Here is a 20,763-nt window from a genome sequence, read left to right as displayed (position 1 = left end):
CCGGGTGGCCTGCTGGGAGGTGGTCCAATGGGGACAGAACCTATGCAAAAAGCAATGCCAGCAATCCTACATAAACTTTGCCCGTGTGATTTTTGCAGTCTTGGGAGCTCATTCATGGAAACAATATAGTCACTTCATTAGGGAAAAGTCGTTAGGAATGAGTTAAGGGCCGAGAAGCAGAAAGGTTTTGGATCACAGTCCGATCCTGAGTTTCAGAAGGGAGCGTTTCTTCCCGGCCGGCCCCACTGCCTCTCCGTAGCCTCTGCTTGATGCACTTACATCACACAGCTTGAGAAACGTTCAGAAGCCCTCTCCTGTGAGTCTGTGGACGTCAGCAGAGATGCTGCCTCTTGCCTGCTGCTCCCTCCACCCTCATCAGAGTCTCTGGGGAGTGTGGGTACAGCTTTATCCATGCGCTCCACTGGCGGCGTTTGGTCAAGTTCTTTAATTGCTTAGGATCTCATTTCCTACTTCTATTAATAGCCCCTCCTTACTCCAGGGATATGGCTGGGATACAAGGGGTACACTTCAAAGGAAAAATGAACGTGTAGGTGATTTTGAGACATACAGTGCCCCTTAGAAGAATCACTTCTAAGTTAAATTAACAGATAACCTGCTGCACTCACCCCGGGCCTGCCACACAGAGTGGCCTCCCATGTTTTCTGGAAAGGTCAGCTGGAATGAAGAAAATCTGGGGGCATCTCATACCACTCCTCTCCCCGCCATCAGTGTTCCCCTTAAAGGCCCCCTGCAGCTGCTCTGCCTCTGCTCATCCGGTCAGCAAGTGAAGTCTTGCTCCCTGAATGACCCTGGTTAATTTCTGCCTCTAGGGCCGGCGTCAGGAAGACTCCAAAAGGCAGCCTGTTAGCCTTGATCCGCTTGTGCTTGAATTAATCATGTCTTTTCCGTCTTCGCTTCCCACGAGCCTTTTTCGAGGTCAGAGGGAGAGCTGAGAAACAGATCTGGAGGTGCCGTCCCCTCCCTCCCGGCTCTTGGGTTTTGCCTTACCTGTGCATTCTTGTCTATTGGAAACGATGTTTTCTGAAGCTCTTTTTAAGTGAAATTTAACCTGCAAAGGGGATGAAAAGAAGTCTATCCTTATTTTTTTACCCTGTCCTCTGACTTCTTACCAAGTTCAGCATTACAATGTAAAAAAAGGCTTAGAAGCTGCTTAAAGAGGATTCACTGGCTCAGTCTCTCATACCTATGTTTTATTTTAGTGCCGTGTCTTCCGGGGGGCGGGTCTCAGCGAAAGAAATGGATTCCTCATCATAGCAGAAAGCATTGAGAAGCCTGTGAGTCACGGTCTTTGGGGTATTATGACAGCTAACAGTTATCTCATTTTGTAACACCCTCTGCCCACATCCCCACCCCCCAACCCATTCAACAGACACATTGAGTACCAAGCACTCTTCCTCTTCCTTTTAACCCCTCTTTTGGGGGATGAAACAGAACATACAGAAGAGTCCATGAAACAAATTTACAGCTTAACAAAATATTATAAAATAATTATAATATTATTAAATATTATTTAAAATATTTATAAAATAAAAACCTGTGTAACCATGACACCAAAGTTATGAATATAATATCTTCTAGAAGCTTGTTTTGCTTTTAATGTTTAGATGGACAATCCAAATGGAGTTTCTTTTTGCACATGGAGTGAGATAAGGTCAAGGTTAATATTTTTCCATATGAATATGCAGTTATCTCAGCACCATTTATTGAAAAGCCTGTCCCTTCAGCCACTGCTCTATTCACTACTATACATTTTATAGAAAAATGAACTAATCTAGAAATGCCTAAATAAAAAAATGAAAGTCCTACAACCTCATCCCTCCTACTCCTAGCCCTATTTCCTAGAGGGAATAACTAATATAAACAATTTGGGATGAAGCCATCGGTAACTTATTCCCTATGTATACAAATCTGTGTAAATATACATAGAATTTGCTTTTATAAAAATTGTATCAAATGCTTCATACTGACAATGGCTCATTTTACATAATACATTTCATTGTTTCATGCCATTGTTTCATATTGCTCTCCCTTATCCCTTCTAAGAGTTGCCGAGTTAACTCCCATCCTGATGGATTTAACTGCCTGTGTCAATTCTCTATGAAATGTCCATTCAAAAAACAACCAACCACTAGAATGAATTTAAAGTAAATTTGTAGAGAGAAGAGAGGAAGGAAGGAATCCATGCGCTGAATCCAATTCAGACAGCTGATTCTTTCCAGGTGTCCAGGCCTTGGCCTTGGCAGCCTCTCCCTCCTCTTGCTGAGTCGGCTCTTCCCAGGGGAGCCTGGCTTACAGTACTCTCTGACAGTTCTATGCAGACTTTGCTCTTGTCTATGGCCATCAGAGAAGGGCGAGCAAGAGCTCTTCAGGCACAAAGTGAAGAAACAACATGGGCCCCGGGACCCCGGGATAAGCCCTTTCTGTCTCCAGCAGGAGATGAATGTAGGATGATGCTTGCACCTCAGATTTCTTTCAAGAATAAAATGTTCCATATGCCCCCAAGAGAACTGGTCAATGCAGCAGCTACAAGAACTCCTCTCTGGAGGCAACTTTTAACTCATTTATTTTTCTAAAGGCAAAAAGTGAATTTTGAGGGCTCCTGTGGAGGAGGGGTGACTCAGCAGAGCTTTTGACTGAGACTTTTATGGGCACACATCACAGTTAACAACTTCTACACCTGATGATCCTCTAATGGGGATGGAGATTTATTAGCCCACAGATAAGACAAATTGAGACTCCACGCACAATTCTCTTAAGTCACTTAGGGCTGATTTCACGAGAGTGCTATTTGTACATCCTCAAGCTTGCTATTTAAAGAGAAGTGTTGAGTTTTGAAAACACTGCTCTGAACACAAACAATTTCCTCTTTTATTTATTTATTTATTTATTTATGGCTGCCTTGGGTCTTCGTTGCTGCGCGCGGGCTTTCTCCAGTTTCAGCGAGCGGGGCTACTCTTTGTTGCGGTGCACGGGCTTCTCATTGCAGTGACGTCTCTCGTTGCGGAGCACGGGCTCTAGGCGTGCGGGCTTACGTAGTTGTGGCACATGGGCTCTAGAGCTCAGGCTCAGTAGTTGTGGCGCACGGTTTAGTTGTTCCGCGGCGTGTGGGATCTTTCCGGACCAGGAATCGAACCTGTGTCCCCTGCATTGGCAGGCGGATTCTTAACCACTGCGCCACCAAGGGAGTCCCAACGACTTCCTCTTATAATGGACTGTCTCATTTTCAGGCACTCTACTGCATTTCTACTCATGCATCCTCTCTTCTCTTGCTCTCTGTGTCCCTTTGAAGGCCAGACACATAGGAGGCTATACAGGAGATGGGGTGGGCGATGGTAAATGTGCTGAAAGATGGTCTGAACTAGACTCTAGAGCCAGCCCAGGAGAGCTCACCTCAGCTCGGGCTGCCCCAGCGTGAGGCTGGCCGCGCTTACCCACCCACCCTGGACGAGTAAGCACCACTCCTGCCTGGCCTAGAGGCACAGACTGCAACAGGAGGGCCATGAGAGTGCTTGGGGTTTTTTTGGTTTGTTTTTTGGCTGAGCCACACGGCTTGCAGGATTTTAGTTCCCTCACCAGGGATTGAACCCAGGCCACCACAGTGAAAGTGCCGAGTCCTAACCACTGGACCACCAGGGAACTTCCAAGTGCTTGTTTCTCAACACTCCTTCACCAGTCCCGTTTGTTTGCACTAATACGTTTTAATTTACAGTTTTCTGGAGATAGGGCATAGTTTGGGTGGAAAGGTTTCCAGAAATCGTCCCCCAAAGGCAGTGTGCTTCTCTTCTGGAGACTTGCTCCCTTGGCCCCTTGCCATCCTCCACCCTACAGGGACAGAGAATGTGTGGGTGGAGCCTCTGGTGAAACTGAGGGACACTGAGCACACCCTATTCCATCAGCTGTAGCCATGTAGTCGGCGGCAGTAGCCATGACTATAATAGTCTCATTGTGCTCAAGCTAAAGAAATTAAGGAGACAAGAGATGTGCATATTTTTAAGAAGAAGTAGAAAGCAGAGATGTTGAAGTTCCCTGAGTGTGGCAGAACAGAAAAGAGGACTGAAAAGGCATCAAGAGACATTAAAATCAAGTGTCATCATCACCATCTCAACAATAATAGCCATCATTTAGAAACGCCCACTAGGTACCTCATAGAAATTATTTAATCTTCCCAAGAACCTTAGAAGTTATGGTATACTCATTTTGCAGCTGAGGAAACAGCTTGAATCTTGTGATATTGTAGAAAGAGCACTAGTCTGGAAGTCATTTATTGGCTGTATGACCTTGGGCAAGTCATTTGACCTCGCTGGGCTTCAGTTTCCAGTTGGAGCTATGTTATCCCTAAAGCCTTTCTTTAGTTCTAACATAAGTGGATTGACCTTGTAAGGCAGAGAAGCCCAGATAAATAAAACCCGTAAAACCCATCATCACCATTATACCATCCAAGGTAACACTTCCCCACTCAATACATATCCATTACCACTGATGTGCCAGGCTCTGTGCTCAGTCCTGGGATGCAGAGGTGGACAACTGAGGCCCTGTCTTCATGGAGTTGACTTGTGGTGACCTTGGCTTGTTGTTTTTCAAATAGACTTTATTTTTAGAAAAGCTTTAGATTTATACAGAAATTGAAGAGATAGTACAGACAGTTCCCATATACTTTCTCACCCAGTTCCCCCTGTTATTAACATCTTACATTAGTATGGTACATTCATTATAATCAATGAACCAATATTGATACATTTTTATTAACTTAAATCTATAGTTTATTCAGAGCGCCTTAGTTTTTACCTAACGTCTTTTTCTGTTCCAGGATCTCATTTTTACATTTAGTCATCATGTCTCCTTAAGCTCCCCTTGGCTGTGATAGTTTCTCAGACTCTTGCTTTTTATGATCTTAACAGTTTGGGGGAGCGCCGGTCAAGTATTTTGTAGGACACCCCACTATTGGAATTTGTCTGATTTTTTTTCGTGACTAGACTGGGGTTATGGGTTTGGGGGAGGAGGATCACAAAAATAAAGTGCCATTGTCATCACATCGTATCAGAGGGACATAGTCTCTCCATGCTTTACAACTGTTTGATATTGACCTTGACCTGTTTGGCAGGTTTCTCCACTCTAAAGTTACTCTTTTTTCCTCTTTTTTGTGCTCCTTGGAAGAAGTCACTCTGCACAGCCCACACTTAAGGAGTGAGGAGTTATAGCCCCCTTCCTAGAGGGCACAGAATCCACAAAAACTATCTAGAATTCTTCTGCAAGAGAGATTTGCCTCTTCTCCCCCATTTATTTATTTATTCATTCAACCATTTAATTTATATCAGCATGAACTCATGGGCATCTATTTTCTACTTTGGGTTAAAAATCAATAAAACTTTATTTTTTGCTCAAAAATTTCCAGACTTATCCATTGGGAGTTCTTTCAGTTGGTTCCCGTGGCTCTTTGACGTAGCTCCATCACAGTAGGGTTTTTCTGCTTTTTGCTTTTTGAGCACTCCTTTACTTTCTGGCACTACAAGATGCTCCAGGCTCATCTTGTACATGTTCTGCCCCAGTCCTAGAATCAGTCGTTTCTCCAAGGATCCCTGGTTCCTTTCATCGTGTAATAGAATGATATTAGAAACCATGATGAGAGCTAGGTGTACCCACTGCTAATGGACTTAAAAAAATTTTTTTTCCAATTATAAATACATACTCATTATAAAAGATAATTAGAAAATGCAGAAATGTATAAAAACAAAACTCAATTTAAATATTCCCACTACCCACAACCACAGAAAAGTAGACTTTTTGCTTTTTCTCTGGAATTACACAGCCAGAGCTGGCATAACAGAACGGGGAGGGTAAAGAGAGAACTGCTTTTGTTCCATACAAAAAGTCTACAGGATGGTGACAACACAAATTGCCCAGTCAGTCCACTGCCCCAACAGCACGCAAAGTCTGGAAACTCTTCCTGGAATCATAGAACACAAGAACTGGATGGGACCCTAGAGGTCATCTTGTCCAGCCCCTCGTTGTGAAGATGGTCAGTGCTGGGAGGCAGGGAAGTGGTTCTCCAGGCCATGCAGGGACCGTGGCTAACCCAAAGTCATACCACAAGGTAGTCAGAGAGCCTGCCCTGGACCAAGTGCCAGAGACCTGATTTCAAGTTAAGAACGTCTTCTGCTATGATTTTGTTCAGTGCACTAAATATTATGACTTGGAGTGATACAAGACAACAATTAACAGAACTTACTTTGGGGTCAGATAGATGTGGATTTGAGTTCTAGTTCCACCACATTGCTGTGTGTCCTTGGACAAAGTACTTAACTTCTCTGAGTGGTAGTCTCGCCATCTGAAATAATAACCGTAATAGTTACAACTGTATAGTGTTTACTATGTTCCAGGCACTGTGGCAAACGCCTGTCACGTGTTTAACTCATTGGCTCTTTACAACAACATCATGAGGTAGGTATTATAATTATTCAGATTTTACAGTTGAGGAAACCGACACAGAGAAAAGTAAAATAACTTATCAGAGGTCTCACAAGGGGTAAATAGCAGAGCCCTGCTTTGAAACCAGACCTATGTTCCTAACCATTACATAAGACCTCCTCTCTTTATCCTAATGATGAAGATAATGATTCTTCCTATCTCAAAGGATCATAGTGAAAAGTAAATGTGAACATCCGTGTAAAATACTCAGAACAGTGCCCACCATATGGTACCTTCCAGAACATGCCAGCTGGCATTATTGTTATCACTTCTGCTGCTTTGAGCCCCAGTGAGGCAGGCTAGGACCTGGGGCCCTTTGCTGCAGTGCTTGCATGTGGACAACAAAATACAAAGAAACTATATGGAACTAAAAATAACTGCGTGCATGCGCAGCTGGGGCAAATTCTGCACAAAAGATACAAAGAGACCAAAAAACCCACCTGCTACTTTTGAAGAGCCAGGAGCAAAAGCAGGGTACTGCACATGCGCCTGCACACAACACCTTCTAAGCCACCCCACCGCCAATAAAGCCTTGCCTGAATTTCTTGTCTGGCCTCTGATCAATTTCTATTGATTACGGAGGCCAAGAACCCTGATCGGTAACAACTCTACCCATCCTGTACTCAAATCTTGAAGGGTTGAAAGATCGTAACTGTATGAAATTCGAAGTATGTAACTGTCTGCAAGGTGTGTTTTTGTTTTTTTTTTTGGTCAGGTAAGGTTTTACTGCGGCCCCTGCTGCAGCAAGGAGGAGCGAGAACTAACAACAGGTTTCCTTGCTTGCTCGGGAACTGCGGGGGTGGGGAGAGCTGGTTCCTTATATGGGGTGAGGGTAGGGCTGTGTCCAGGGGTCGGGCCGGAGGGGAGGCTTAGGTGTTTTGCCCAGCTCTCTGGTGGTGTTGAGTGCAGGGGGCATGCTCAGTACCTTGCCTTTGCTCCCTGCACCCAGTTTTTGCTCCTGGCTCTTCAGAAATGGCAGTTGGGCTTTTTTTGTCTTTTGTATCTTTTGTCCAGAATTTGCCCCACTTGGTCATGCACGCAGTTATTTTTAGTCCCATACAGTTTCTTTGTATTTTGTTGCTGGAGGAGAAGTGTGTCCAGGTGCAAGCACGGCAGCAAAGGGTCCCAGGTCGCAGCCTGTCTCATTCCCCCGGAGAGATTCTACACCCTTACTCTTAAGGGGTAAGGGGCCGAAGGTCTCTTCTTCTGAAACTTCTTCCTGCTGGACATGGGCCGCAGACCCTAGCCTACCCTAGAGATGCAGAAGTCCCTCGCTGACTGTTCCAAGGACCTGTAGGGACCTGGGCCACTCTCTGCTGGAATGGGTTGAATTCCTTGAGCCATCATGATGAGCCTTACTTCAAACTGTTGGAGCCTAGAAGACACAAACTTAACCAAAAGGTTAAACAAACACGGGCCAAAAAGAGAAGAACAACAACAGCCTTAAAGGGCCTAGAAAGGGAAGGAACCAGGTTGACTTTGGGAGGGCTTCTTTAACTGTTGACCAGGCGGGGAGGCGATGTCACCCTTACCAAGAAGCCATTCTTTTTGGGTGTATATTTTTGTTCATCTCAGGGTTAAAGTTTAACACGTTTCTCTATTATTAGAGTGGAAGGTCGGACCTGTTGGTCCCAGGTCTCCTTGGACCAAAAAGTCTTAGTCACAGGTTTACAACAGTAGGGAAAAAAACGGAGTACTAGACGAAATATAGCATAAATCAGTATGACTGAAAAGAAAAGGGTTGTAAGAAAATGAAAACCTCCTGCCAGAAAGTTTTTTATGCCTTGTGGGATCCAAGAGAACAAACTAGAGAACCAGTTTTTAATTTCCCTGCCCATATTGAATAGCGAGGATTGGTGGTTAATTGTCTGCTGAAGCCGGGTGGCTTACAGAATTTTAATATACTTGTGAGGAGCCATGAACACATGCACAATCATTTGTGAACTGAAGCCATTTTTTAACCTGAATTCTGATTGTAAACAAGGTCAAGTAATCCCACAATGCCTTTCGGCTCTCATGGTCTTTCTTATCTCCTAAATCATGGATCCTCCCTTCCACTTTTATTTCAAAATTCTCTGAGGTTCCTCTCCTCGGGCGTAACCATCTTCTGAGAAAAGGCAGCAAAACTTTCAAGAGCGTGTTCTGTATGTTCCCAGACACTTTATTTGAACATACCCTTCACTTCCTGGCCTTAACCAGAAACCTAGCTCTTCTCTGCTGACCCTTATGAAGGAGCTGGAAGGAAAGATAATAGATGTGGTTCAAGAGTGAGATGCTGGGGCTTAAGGTTTCAGGCAGGGACCTGACAGCCGAGGATGGGGCCGTGGGAGTGGATTCTGAAATGAAGCGGGAGGTAGCCCATCAGAACTGAGATGGAGGGAGAAGCTGACTTACATGGTGACTTCTCACTCCTCCCCAGCCTTCGGATCTGACTTTCCTCAGGGAACCCAAGGCTCTTCCGTTTTAGGATCGGGTGGAACCATCTTCCTTCCTTCAGAGCTCCGATCGGTTTTATAACTTGTTAATGTGGTCATATGGTTTCCTCTGGCTGGACTGTAATTTATGAGTGGAGCCTTGGTCTCACTGGCCTCACAGGCCCTGCACAGGGCCTGCCGCTTTTAGAAGGCATACTGTAGAAAGCAATGAGATTTGGAATCGTAAGATCTAAGCCCTTCTCTAAGACAAGCGCCAGTGAGCAAGTCACTTAAATTCTGAATCTTGTCCATAAAAATGATGGAAATCGTACCTGCTTTGCAGGATTTCGTGAGATATGTGTCAGATAATGTCGATGTGTTAAAGTGCTTTTGCTACACAGTTTGTTGCTACAACTTGTGAAACAGAGTAAACCTGTCGTAGAAGCGTCCAGCCACACCCTCCGGGAGGCGCCGGGAGCGAGAAAAACCTCCGCACCATAGAGTTCAGTTCCTAGCTGGGCCTCCCATCCCTCCACTTCCGCTTGACCGCCTAAAACCGCGCCTGCGCACTTGACCACTTCCTTTTTGGGCTTGGATCTAGGTTGCTGCGTCATGGTGAGTGTTGGTCCCGGGTGAGGCCTAGATGTGTATCCGCTTGCATCTGCCCTTTTTTTGGTTTGTTTCTTCGCCCTAACCTACCTCTCTGCTCGCCCGCTCTGTGCCGTGTCCCTGGCCTCCGTGTCCTCGCCGCTCCTTTCGGACGCAGCCTGGAGCGGACGGGCGGGGCAGCTTGACGGGGGCTGGCGCGTCAGGCCGGGTTAACCGAGTGCCCTCGGAGCACCGGGCCCAGCGTCGGTCCTGGTTTTACCGGGATGGGGTGGAATGGGGGTGAGCTACGTGACAGGCGGGGGCTGGGTGGGTGGAAGAATGGCGTATGGAGGCCCCGGGACTTGGTGGAGGGGCGAAGTCCCCGTTTCTGGGTCCTAATATTGTTGGTTTCTCTCGTATCTCATTCTTAACAGGCGAAACGCACCAAGAAGGTCGGAATCGTGGGCAAATACGGGACCCGTTATGGTGCCTCCCTCAGGAAAATGGTGAAGAAAATTGAAATCAGCCAGCACGCCAAGTACACTTGCTCCTTCTGTGGCAAGGTAAGATGGGCCCTGGGGCGGGGGAGAGGGAGGGAAGGTTTCCTTCTGAAGTGAGCCCTCTCTTGAAGGAAGTTTATAAATGGTTTGCTGGTTCTAAACTGTTGAGCGGTTAGAGTTGCACATACCACCGGTGACCGGTCATGAGATAAGAGTATCGTTTATAACTTCAGGTTTTGTCAAACGCTTTTCATTTAAAGAAAACTACTTGGGAGCTAAAGGGGGAAAAATTATTTGGCAGCCCCAGCCGAAGCCAAACCTGCTTTGTGGGACGTGTTCGTTCTGTAAGTTTTATCTACTGATGTTGCTGGAGATTTTTGTTAAATATTTGTATGTTTATTGTGTGCAAAAGTACTGTTACGTCAGTGCTTGTTTTTGGGGGAGGGAAGGGTCTTTCACATCCCCGGCAGTGTCACCATGGTGAATGCAAGTTTCGCACCAGCGAACTTGAAATTAGAAAAAATATGAATGGCCACATAAAATATACTAGCTTTAGTTTTCTAGTGTAGTTGAGACTCCTGGACGTTTATTATATAAAAGGCTTTTCTTTGGTCATAGGAAAAATTGATTGTCTTTTACAGACCAAGATGAAGCGACGAGCTGTGGGCATTTGGCACTGTGGTTCCTGCATGAAAACGGTAGCTGGTGGTGCGTGGACCTACAAGTGAGTCCATTTCTTTATGGTATTTGGAAGTGTTTGGACCATGTCGAAATTCCAGGTTTGTTGCTGGATGGGCTAGTTTGTTTAACAGGTCTGTTAGTTGGGCTGACTGCTGAACACTTGTGTGGCAGGCTGTTTTTATAAAAATTAAGAGGTCAGTTAGCTTATTACTGTATGTGTATTGAGGCCATCTGGGCCACCACACCTTTGCCATTCTAAACAGTATTGGTTGGACTTCTCCAGCTTTGTGACTGACAAGGGCCAGGTGATATTTTTGCTGTGATAAACCTCTCTGCTGGTTATTGATTGTGTGTACTCTTGAGTTGATCCGTTTCTGGAAACTCAGGCCACTCTTGAAGGCCTCTAACCTTGGAATTCATTGCTGACCCTGAAGGTTGACATGTTTTTCCTCTAGCTTGTGTGTGGACTTGTGCTGTCCAATACACTAGTCACTTACCTATAGTAAAGTGATTCGGTTAGTGTAGTTGAAGTTGTTGGTTTTTGTTAAATTTAAATTTAAAATTGAAGCAATGTAAAACATTGAAAATGTTGAAATGATAATGTGGATATGCATATAAGCACCTGTGGGAGTATCTATGAGGATGAAAGGGGAAGTGGGGAGTTGGTTGCTCTCTTGGTTGTGATAGTTAAATTAGCATTCATCTGCTGTGTGGGGTGGGGTGGTTATATGTTTTTCAGGTACAGTTCCTGAGTGTCGTGGTAAAACATTCTTTTGTCATTTCCACAATGTGCTTTAGTCTGCTTTACTGCCTTAGTCATTGTTTTCTTGATATCTCATCGTACCATCTTATAATTTATTAGTTTCTTCTGACATTCTGTCCATTCTCTTTTAATGAGTTTAGGCAGCCTCTTGTAGTCATTCCTTCGTGTTAATTTCATGCTCTACTGTCTGAGAAATCAGATGCATGAGGTTGCCTAATTCTTCAGGTTCTGAAGACGTGGCTGTTAATAGATACCATCATCATCATTAAGATTATAATGTAAAAATGAGGCACATTTCTCATTTGCCACTCTACATGTTAACTAGTTTTGGAACCAAATTTGTTTTTCTTTCCAGCACCACTTCTGCCGTCACAGTAAAGTCTGCCATCAGAAGACTGAAGGAATTGAAGGACCAGTAGAAGCGCCACCATTTGATACGTTGCTAGCCTATAATAAATGGGTTAATTTATGTAACAAAATTACTTTGGTTTGTTGTTAATTCTATTAGTTAGACGTTCTTATTTGCATTGCATTAATTTGCTTTCTAAAAAAGGACTTGGATATTAAAATTCTTTTAATTTTTGTTGGAAAAACATGCTGAGATGGGTTGTCATAATCCACTTTTTTTTTCAATAGTCAAATGATACATAAGAATAATAGCCTAAGTCTGTACTTGCCAGTTAGATTTCTTTGAGATACATTGGTTCAAAAAATGCAAGCTGTTTTAAAATCACGGTTAATATATATATTTTAATATTTTGAAGGTAGGTTGACATACACTGCCTATTAGCTTTTGGTGTTTTGTCTAACCACACATTGACCTTGTAGAAATGTTTGACACAGGCCTGCAGGAATGGGATTTTGGATCCACATAGGGAGTTGAATAAGCATTATTAGGTGGCTGCGGTTAAGAAGCACCAACTCAGCCAAACTGCCTGGGTACCTGTATGGTGTATGTTAAGTTTCTTAACTTCTCTGCTTAGTTTCCCACGTAATGCCTGGTGGTAGAATGGAGTATATGATGGGAGCTGGGATTACTAATTTGGAGTCTTATTTGAAGGCTTTTGTGTTACTTTGCTTGGGAATTTGGGTGTGATTCTGTAGGCAATAGAGAATTACTAGAATTTTAGAAGTGGTAAGGTAACGTTTAACATTTGTTGAGTCTGGGTATTCTAAGCATGGAGTATCATTAAATACCACAACAGCTTAATGAAGTGTAGATAATATTCTCATTTACACATGACAAAGTTATATAACTTGTAAATGATGAAGCTGGGATTTCAACCCGTGCATTCTTGGTTCCAGAGCTGATATGCCTAGACATAGTTTTTTTTTTTTATGATAGTTTAAGAAGAGTGGGTGGGGAACATAGAGACCAATTAGAAGGCTGTTGAAATAGTAAATATTTTTGTGGCTAAAAAATAGTGACTTTTTAGGCTTCCCTGGTGGCACTGTGGTTAAGAATCTGCCTGCCAGTGCAGGGGACGCGGGTTCGAGCCCTGGTCCAGGAAGATCCTACGTGCCATGTAGCAAGTAAGCCCGTGAGCCACAACTACTGAGCCTGCGCTCTAGAGCCCGCTAGCCACAACTATTGAGCCCGCGTGCCGCAACTACTGAAGCCCACATGCCTAGAGCCTGTGCTCTGCAACAAGAGAAGCCACTGCAATGAGAAGCCCGTGCACCGCAATGAAGAGTAGCCCCTGCTCGTCGCAACTAGAGAAAGCCCACGTGGAGCAACGAAGACGCAACACAGCCAAAAATAAATAAAATAAATTCATAAGAAAAAAAATAGTGACTTTTCCAAGACTACAGGAGGCAACTGGTAGGGGTAGGGCTGGAAATTAGGTTTCTGACCCCTAATCCATGCCTTCTCACTGTACTAGGCTGCCTTATATTTTATGAGCTCAAGAGTGTCCCTTCCTAATCTGCTTCCCCACCCTCTGGTTTGGTTTTACAGTGGTTTTCTGAGCCTTTGTTTTTCTAAGGTGTTTAATTGACTTTGCATCAGGGTATAAAGAGTAATGCCTGTGTTCCTTACTAGACTCTAAGCTTACAGGCCACCTCATTGTATTCTAAATATATCCTAAGGATGTTACGGAAAAACCGGAATGAACTTTTGGCTAACCCAATGCTATTTGTATACAGGTCACCAGAAAGCCAAAACAGGAACACAGCTAATTGCAAGTTTTGTTTTGGGTGTGTAGGTGAGGGCTGGGGATACTTGAGCTTTGTTTCAAAGGATTATTAGCGAGAGATGAGGACTAGAGACTGAATTTTGGGACCAAAAATGGGCTGAGAAGGAATTGTGGGAGGACTCGGTTAAGATTGGAAATAACATCAGCAATTTAGAAGTAGAACCAGAACCAAGCAGTCTGAATTTCACTGTTAACGGTCTTCTTCTGGAAAACCAAAAGCCATTTTGTTGTTAGTAGCACTTTGGGCCAGAATTCAACAACAGGGAAGGGAAACTTTTGATTATACGTTTTGGGATACATGAGTCAGGGGTCAGGGGTCAGGTTAATGCCATATCACAGCTCTGTAAGCCAGGACCCTTGAGAAGGAGTATCAAGGAGTGTGGGAGGTATGGCTGACACCAAAGAACTTCCGGTACATTTGTGGGTTCCGCTAGTGAAGAAGGGGGTTAATTGAAGATAGAGACGGTACATTAAACCAGTGTGCATTGACCACTCCCTGAAATAAGGGCAAGATATGATTATTACTCTTTTTTTTTAAGAGTGAACCAGTTTTTTTTAATGTGATGATCCATTGATTGATTGATTGATTGCTGTGTTGGGTCTTCGTTTCTGTGCGAGGGCTTTCTCTAGTTGCGGCGAGCGGGGGCCACTCTTCATTGCGGTGCATGGGCCTCTCACTATCGTGGCCTCTCGTTGCGGAGCACAGGCTCCAGATGCGCAGGCTCAGTAGTTGTGGCTCACGGGCCTAGCTGCTCCGCGGCATGTGGGATCTTCCCAGACCAGGGCTCGAACCCGTGTCCCCTGCATTGGCAGGCAGATTCCCAACCACTGCGCCACCAGGGAAGCCCCATGATCATTACTCTTAAAGTTTGCTAGCAGGGGTGAAACAGCTTGGCTCATTAAACATTTACAAATTCCTGGTTTATGTGACAAAAGTGTTTTAAAGTAATTCTCTATATAAGGCAGTTTCAATCAAAATGCTAATTTTTCTTTACCTGAAATCTGCAAAATGTTCCCAAAATTTAATTTGGAAACAAAATTAGGACAAGGACAAGAACAAGAAAATGTAGCATAGAGGTTAAAAACATGGATTCTAGAGTCAGAAGGAGGAGTTTATTAAATTGCTTACTAGCTAGTGACCTTGGACAAGTTTACTCTGTTTCTTCAATTTCCTCATTTGTAGAAAGGGTATAATAGTTTCCCCCTCAAACAACAAATCAGGTAACATTGGCTTCAGAACACTCACTAACTGGATCTCGGAGAGGGAAAGAGTGCTAAGTTTGGAGATAGTGGTGCTGTATTTCAGTAGAAAGGTGGAATCAGGAGGGAAAAAGTACATTTTTGATCCCAGGGAAAAGAGCTAAAAAAAGATTTTTTAATACAGGAAGCTAATACGCCGTGTGTGTGCGCGCGCGTGCGTGCGCACGCGTGCATACGACCATATGACATACGCATAATCCGGAGTACTCTACAGCTAAAATTCTTTGGGCTTTTGTGCTGTTCCTTGTAAGGAGAAGGTTTGTTTTACTCTGCTCCATCCCATCTGCTTGTGGTTTTGTTATCTGTGAGGTTGTCATGTGGATCTGTCAAGGGTTACATTAGGATATTTTTGCTAAGGATCAAGAAATGGTAACTTTTCCAGGTGTTTCACCTAGTATTTTATTTTAATTGTAGATTAGTCTTTAGCTTACTCCAGGCTGTGGAGAAAGTAAGTTATGGTTTGGTTGCTTTTGCACGTGAATCATAAAAGAATTTCCCCAAGCACTATTGAAAAGGGATGGACAAATGATAGAGTAAATGGAACCAATCATATATACATTTTTTTGGCCGAGCCTTGTGGCATGCAGGATCTTAGTTCCCCAACCAGGGATGGAACGTGGGCGCTTGGCAGTGAGAGCGAAGCGTCCTAACCACTGGGCTGCCAGGGAATTCCTCCAATCATTTCTTTTTAGAGAATTTGAATCATATGACACAGAGATACACTAAGGTAAAGCACTAAGCTTTGGAAAACGTTCATGGACTCCTGCCAAGATCACAGAGCTGCCCCAATTCCTACCTGTTTCAGTTAGTTTTTTGGTTGTATGTAGGAGACTGACTCAAGCTAACTAAAGCAGAAGAGATATTTATTGGAGCATAATTGAGTGCTTCACAGGCTAGAAGAAAAAGACTAGGTTTGTAAGATGAAGAAACCAGGGCATCTTCACAGTTATCAATGGAGGAGCTGAGAGACAGTCCCCTTTGTTTCTTTTTTTAATTTATTTATTTTTGGCTGCATTGGGTCTTCGTTGCGCTGGCTTTCCTTACTTGCATTGAGCGGTGGCTACTCTTCATTGCAGTGCGCGGGCTTCTCATTGCGGTGGCTTCTCGTTGAAGAGCGCGGGCTCTAGGCGCACAGGCTTCAGTGGTTGTGGCTCGCGGGCTCTAGAGCGCAGGCTCAGTAGTTGTGGCGCACAGGCTTTGTTGCTCTGCGGCATGTGGGATCTTCCCAGATCAGGGCTCGAACCCGTGTCCTCTGCGTTGGCAGGCGGATTCTTAACCACTGCGCCACCAGGGAAGCCCCCTTTATTTCTTTTGGGCATTATTCTGTAGTCAAAAACCGGAAGAGAGGGTCCAATTGGCTTAGTTGAGGTTACATTTCTGTCCCTTGGCACTTTAGTCAACCGTCTCATCAAAACTACACATGACAAGAAAAATCTCCAAGAGGAAATCAGATTGGCTATAATTTTAGAAGGACAGGTATCCATAACATAAAACTTACTACTGGAATTGTATTCTAAACTTTTAGAAACCATCTAGTTTAAAAGTAACACTTCTTGCATTTTGTCTTTCAAACCACCTTGCAAATTGCAACTCACTGAAGAACATTACAACTAGGCTACAAGTATACACTGTAAGTTGTGCCTCAGTTCTTGTGCATGGAAACCTGAGGCCATTGACTATGATCAAAACAGGAGCTTATGGAAGTCAGTTGCTATCTTGGATTGAGTCATCAGTGGATAGTGTGGAATGCTGCCTCCCATCCTGAGGTTTTTACCCCACTCCCAGAATGTAGAATGAGACTAGATAATACTTAGTAGCTGGTGAATTACTTTTCATCCATCCCTTGGCCAATGGAGGGAGGGCTATTAGTTTTGGAAAAGTCAAGCACAAACCTAGAATTGTACTCCTCTGCCTCCTCCCCTCCCCCTGCACCTAAAACATATACTAAGATAGTAAACCAAAAGGAATCCCTGGGGAATCAGATTAATGGTACGACTGAACAACTGAAATTGTCATGAGCAATGGTCTTGGTCATAACCAATCTCAGTGTGATTCCAAATGTATTTCTATATTGGAGGAAAGCAACACCGCTGGGCCCTGGCATGCTGTTAACCTAACAAATGTTTCCCCTCATCCCTATATGCAAAGTAATCAAAATTAGTTTGCCTTCATGTTACAGGGACAGCAGTATACTTTAATTGTTTTACTTCGGGGCTATCAACTCACATATTCTCTGTCATAATTCTGATGCATCTTGATCATGTTGATGTCTCACAGAAGATCAGAGTGATCCATTACACTGATGAAATAACTGGACCAAGTGAGATCAGGAAGTATTGTGAACCTAACATGCCTTCGACATGGATACGGTGATTTAGGTCACCCTGCCTATCTAAAGTGACAGACAAGTCTCTTCACTTTAGACCACCCCTAATTAAGAAGGGGGCATGATATTTATTGGATCTGTTTGGATTTGGGGGACAAAACAGATCACATTTGGGTGTGCTTCTCCGTCCCATTTACAGAGTAACCTGTAAGGCAATCAGTTTTGAGTGGAGACTGGAGAAAGGACTTTGGAGCAGGTCCAAGTCATAATCCAAGTTACTGCCATTTCATCTATGACCTAGCAAATCCCAATTAGATTGGAAGTGTTAGTGGTAGAGGTGCTCTGTGATGCTCCAAAAGAAGAGTCACACGCACTAAGGGTTTGGAGTTAGAGGCTTCTAACATCTCTTATCCATTTGAAAAGTAGCTCTTGTTTGCTACTGGTAGAATGCCTGAGCATAGAACATAGAGTTTCTATGCATGTGAAGCTGCCCATCTGTTACGTGGTCCATACAATTATAAAATCAGATATGTACAGCCACCTTCTAAAGTGGAATGTTCCCTTTCCTAGATTGCAGAGACTAAGTGGCAGAGTGACTTGGACTACAACTTAAACCTGCTCCAGCGTCTTAGACTTAACCAGCTGGAGTTGCAAAGAATAAGAATCAAAGATTGGTGACAAGAATGTTGCAAGGACAAATTTGTAGACAATTCTTAGAATGAGTACAGAATTGATGATACGTATATCCCATGTAAATGCCTACAAGAAAGCATCCATTATGGATGTTGTTTTCACTAAGCAGATAAATAAGATAACCCATTCCGTGGATGTCAGTCAGCAATTTTCCCCAGTCACCACCTCGGTGCTTGCTCAATAGGCCCATGAACAAAACAATCATGATAGTGGCGATTGAGCCTGTGTATGAGCTCAGAAAGATGGATCTCCCCTTACCAAGGATGACCTGGCTGTTGCCTCTGCTGAGTGGTGAACTGCAAGAGGCCAGTGCTGAGCTAGAATGACACCATTAGGGGTGCCACTTGGCCAAGTGATTATACTGGATGCCTTCCATCATGCAAAGGACAGCAGTTTGTCTTCTTAGGGATAGATGTGTATTACAGGTGTGGATTTGTCTTTCTTGCCTACAACATGTCTGCCAGCATCAATGTTCATGGACTTGCAGAACACCTAATTCATCACTGTGATATCCCGTACAGTGATATATGTAGTCTCTGACAGTGAAGGAAGTAAAGGAATTGCAGCAGTTGGCTCACACTCATGGAAATCCGTTGTTGTACCATGTGCCTCATTATCCAGAGACAGTTTGCTTGATAGACTTAATGGTTTGCCAAAGGCTCGGTTATAGGGTCAGCTGGGCGTTAACTTTCTGTGAGGTTAGGTACCGTTTTAGGAGATACAGTATGTGCCTTAAACCTAACAGTATATGGTGCTTTCTCCCCCGTAGGATGCATGGGTCAAGAAAGCAAGGGATCGAAGTGGGACTTACACCACTGAGAATTATGCCAGTTGACCCATTGAAGGCATTTTTTGTTTCCCTTGCTTTGTGACCTTGAATTTGATGAGTTTAGAGGTCTCAGTGCCTAAGGAAGAAATGCTTCTTCCAGGGAACACAATCTTGGTTCTATTTAAATTGAAATCTTGAGGCAATTCTTTGATCATTTTGGGTTCTTTATGCCACTGAAGCAACACGCAGAAAAGGGAGTCTCTCCAGATACATCATCTTTACAACCCAGCTCTGCTCCAGGAGATTCTCTGCCTTGTATGGGCTGTAGCAATGTGTTTTCTTGTTCTCTGGCTTCTGGTTAGGTTCAATAAATGGGAGGCACCAGCAGAAGACTTGGCAGATGAGAAGAAAGCAGAATCATGATATTTATTTCCTCTGTTCCTCCTTGCAGAGTTGCTTCAGGTAGACCTTCTACTGAAGGCTTTATTTAGCTCTCTTAGGTGGCTCTTTCCTGTATTTACAGCTGCTCTTTCTGAGATTTAGTAACCACTCTCTCCCCTTATTCCTGAAGGCCTAGGGTGGTAATGACTCCCCATTGTTACTAGTCCTTGAAGGCTTCATCCATTGTTGGTTTCCCTTAACCCTGCCCACATTGTTGACCTTAGTCCCTTTATTCAGCTCTCCTCAATCACCCCATTTTAGTGTCCCATCTGTTTTCTGCTGGCACCCTGAACAAATCAGATGTTTCACAGAAACCTGTTTTGACATTTCTAGAGCTGAAATCATATTCTCCTCCAAATTTGTTCCCCATCTTTTGTGATCTCTGATTCCTTACTCTTTCTTATGTTCCATAATAAGACATTTTTGTCTCCCCAAATCTCTTCCTTTGCGCAACTTACCTTTTTCATTCCATTTGGTTATGGTGGGACTACCAATAGCAGGATCCTTTCCCTTGGTCACAATACAAACTGATATAATTGATCAAACAAATTATTCTTCTGGGAATTTATAAATTGGGCAGAGTCACACACAGAGAGAGGTGGTTAGCTGGAATTGAGTCTTTTAGTGGAAGTACCCTAAGAGACAGATTATGAATTTTTGCCTCTTAAGATTCCCTGAAGTTGCCCAGGTTCTTGCCTGGGTATTAGCTCTTCCTTTGATTTGGTGAGATCCCAGTATGGAGTAAAACTCCTCCAGCAGGCTACACACTGGGAGTAGAAATGAGCAAGAAATAAGTCCTCACTGGGACTGAAGATGAGTTCTGAATCATCTTAACCCATGATTGGATTTAGTTAATTTAGAATTCCTAGTGCCCTAGCTGCCTACAAGAAGCAAATGTAAATGCTCTCTGGAAAAAGAAAAGATATTCTAAACTTCAATTATCTCTATACTTTTAAATATATGATATCTGGCACCCAAGTAAAAATAACCAAGTGTACAAGGAGACAAGATAGTTTGATTTTAAAAACCAAGAGAAACAATGAACAATGGAAACAGATCCAGAGAGTATCCAAACAATAGAGTTATCAGACATTGACTTTGAAATAACTACATAATATGAACAAGGTAATAAAAGACAAGACTAAGAATTTTATTACCAAAAAAACAAAACAATTCTTGTAGTGAAAAATTTAGTAGCTAAAATTAGAATTCCATGGATTAATTTAATAGCAAATTAGATGCAGATTAAGAGAGAACCTGTGGCTAGAAAGGGAAATCAAAAGAAAATATCCAGAAGCACAAAAAACAATGGAAAGGTATGAACAAGTGTAAGAAACATAGGAAATAAAATGAAGAGTTCTAATAACAAGTGTGTAACGAGTTCCAGAAGGAGAAAGAGGAGGGATGATAATGGGTAAGAATTTTCCCAAATCAATAAAAAAATATCAAGCCACATATTCAAGAATCTCCCTGTAAGCCTTAGGCAAAATAAGTGAAAAGAAAATCACACCTAAGAATATTGTAGTGTTATGAATACCAAAGACAAAAGGAATATCTTAAAAGCAGCTAGTAGAAAAAAAGAGCAGCACTAAGGCAGTCAACTTCTTAACAATAGACTCTGTAAGACAATAGATTTATATCTTCAAA

The 20,763-nt window shown here is 43.3% G+C and overlaps 1 protein-coding gene and 1 long non-coding RNA gene across 3 annotated transcripts; one reads left to right on the top strand and one right to left on the bottom strand.

The window, feature by feature from the left end:
• Nucleotides 1–5,508: 5,508 nt before the first annotated feature.
• LOC137764941 (uncharacterized) lies at nt 5,509–7,846 on the bottom strand. The gene is made up of 3 exons (XR_011074086.1): nt 7,738–7,846; nt 6,248–6,346; nt 5,509–5,604 (listed from the first exon to the last, which is right to left on the bottom strand). It is a non-coding gene; the product is annotated as an uncharacterized lncRNA (long non-coding RNA).
• Nucleotides 7,847–9,449: 1,603 nt separating this feature from the next.
• RPL37A (ribosomal protein L37a) lies at nt 9,450–11,911 on the top strand. Of its 2 annotated transcripts, none has more exons than XM_068544501.1 (4): nt 9,450–9,515; nt 9,923–10,051; nt 10,630–10,712; nt 11,788–11,911. In XM_068544501.1, the coding sequence occupies exons 1-4, from the start codon at nt 9,513–9,515 to the stop codon at nt 11,849–11,851; spliced, it is 279 nt and encodes a 92-aa protein (XP_068400602.1). In that variant the 5' UTR covers nt 9,450–9,512; the 3' UTR covers nt 11,852–11,911. The 2 variants fall into 2 exon arrangements, with proteins under 2 accessions (XP_068400602.1, XP_068400601.1); XM_068544500.1 differs by lacking the exon at nt 9,450–9,515 and adding an exon at nt 9,767–9,788.
• The last annotated feature ends 8,852 nt before the right edge of the window (nt 11,912–20,763 follow it).

The sequence above is a fragment of the Eschrichtius robustus genome, chromosome 5 (genome assembly GCF_028021215.1).
Source record: "Eschrichtius robustus isolate mEscRob2 chromosome 5, mEscRob2.pri, whole genome shotgun sequence".
In the NCBI taxonomy this organism is placed as follows: domain Eukaryota; kingdom Metazoa; phylum Chordata; class Mammalia; order Artiodactyla; family Eschrichtiidae; genus Eschrichtius; species Eschrichtius robustus.
This window is presented reverse-complemented; position numbering and strand designations above follow the sequence as displayed.